This window comes from Propithecus coquereli, unplaced genomic scaffold, assembly GCF_000956105.1.
Source record: "Propithecus coquereli isolate 6110/MARCELLA unplaced genomic scaffold, Pcoq_1.0 Scaffold44, whole genome shotgun sequence".
Lineage (NCBI taxonomy): Eukaryota > Metazoa > Chordata > Mammalia > Primates > Indriidae > Propithecus > Propithecus coquereli.
This window is the reverse complement of record NW_012150174.1, coordinates 3,511,890-3,513,674: the sequence shown is the minus strand read 5'-3', so window position 1 is coordinate 3,513,674 and position 1,785 is coordinate 3,511,890. Positions and strand designations below refer to the sequence as shown.

Sequence of the window (1,785 nt, the reverse complement as noted above, 5' to 3'; positions counted from 1 at the left end):
AGAAATATGGAATGTAGAGGGATAATGATGCCCTGACATATAAAAATTGGATGTTGAATAATAACATAATGAAATGTTAGCTTTCACATTACTAAGAGAAAGCAAGACCCCCATCATTCATGCTGGCAAAAGCTTGCCTTTGCATAAACCATTTCTGTTCTGACTGTTATAAAACCAATGACTTTGGAAAGGGAAAAAAACAGAATGACGTGCAAAGTAGCAAACACCATGTTATTGCAGCTGGATAGAGAATATGTCACTAATGACTTTCTTTCTACCCATCAGTTATAAGTTGAGTTTCTTTTTTTCCAAAATAGCAAATGGCCTTTATAAGTACAAAACAGAAGCATGGAAATGCAAAATAATATCCAATTTCCATTTGATTTTGATACTATATTAGTTAATAGAATGAGTTATTAGTTATTTATTGGGGAAAAGATGACTTCCTTTTTTCTTCATTTGAGTTGAACATAACACATCTGAACACTAAGCAATTTTCTATAGTAAATTCAAAATAACATTTACATCAGATAATTATTATCAAATTTTCATCTTTACTGAGATATTATCCACAACCAATAGGAAGATTTACCTAAAGTTGTTTGATAAATTCAGAAAATTAATGTAATTAAGTTACCAAATTATTAGTGCAAATCAGAATGATGACTGTCTGTAAAGGACGACTGATGGAATTAATGAATGATCATGGATTCAACTCATGATGCAAAAAAATTAGTAATACAGTACTTCATCTTTATAAATGAATCAATAAGACTTCGGTTAGTCAAGAAGTATAACTCTTGACAGATAGGGTAACTTAATACTGGAATGGATTGGGATTGTCCACTTCTTAACATGTTTAAAAATAACAACAACAATCACATATATTCAAAAATAAAGCCACTCATCCTTATCTGAATCACAGATCATGAAATGCTAAATCCCATGAAACTTGCTTGAGATTAATCAACATATGATCCTATGGGCATATTAATAATGGCAACTACCACAACTTACACTCATGAATACTTTAAGTGCCAGGTACTATTCTAAGAGCTTTATGTGTTTTATAGTAACTCTTTTAATAAGCCTATGAAGTAAGTACTATTATTGTCCCCACTTTAGAAATGAGGAATATAAAACATAGAAGTTCAGTGGCTGGTCCAAAGTCACTCATTTAGTAAGTGACAGAGCCAGGATTTAAACCAAGGTCAACAGGCTTCAGAATCCACCCACAAACCATTATGTACAGCATATTCTATAAACCTTTCAGAAGAAATGAAAATTAATTTGGTTTCATAAATTAAGCTATTACGATTTTAAGAGGAAGAACTAAGATTATCTTTAACTTAATTTTCTCTTCATCTTTTGACATACCTTTGTTTTTCTTTTTCATACTTTTTTGTTAAGTAAATAAATGAGTCAGTATATCCTATAAGTTATATGCTTATAGACTAATACAAAGAGTGGGCAAAAATTTCATTCTGTCAACATTACAAAGAATGGAAGTTCAGGGATACACTATACATTTATCCTCTCATATATAATCAAGTGTTAGAGGTAAGAATTTAGTGTTGATGTTTTTTATATTGTACCTTTAATTTCTCCAAGAAGTTCACTGGTATTTAGTCTTTCCATTTTTTCCTTCCAATCTTTTGAAAGTAGTTTTTCCATGCAGGAGGAATCTATTAAAATACAAAAGTAAGTATTAAAAATGTATGTATATTACAAATTCAGAAGGCCAGTTGCACAAAGCTGGTTTTGTTGCTGCTATTTTAACCCTAG

At 30.5% G+C, this 1,785-nt stretch overlaps 1 protein-coding gene across 5 annotated transcripts in view; it reads right to left on the bottom strand.

The window, feature by feature from the left end:
- The window catches only part of SOX6 (SRY (sex determining region Y)-box 6), a 551,939-nt gene that overhangs the window by 303,599 nt on the left and 246,555 nt on the right, over positions 1 to 1,785 (bottom strand). For all 5 annotated transcript variants that reach the window (XM_012654369.1, XM_012654370.1, XM_012654368.1 and 2 more), the window contains one exon: positions 1,596 to 1,685. In XM_012654369.1, the coding sequence (XP_012509823.1) occupies positions 1,596 to 1,685 (90 nt within the window). The remainder of the gene's footprint in view (positions 1 to 1,595; positions 1,686 to 1,785) is intronic.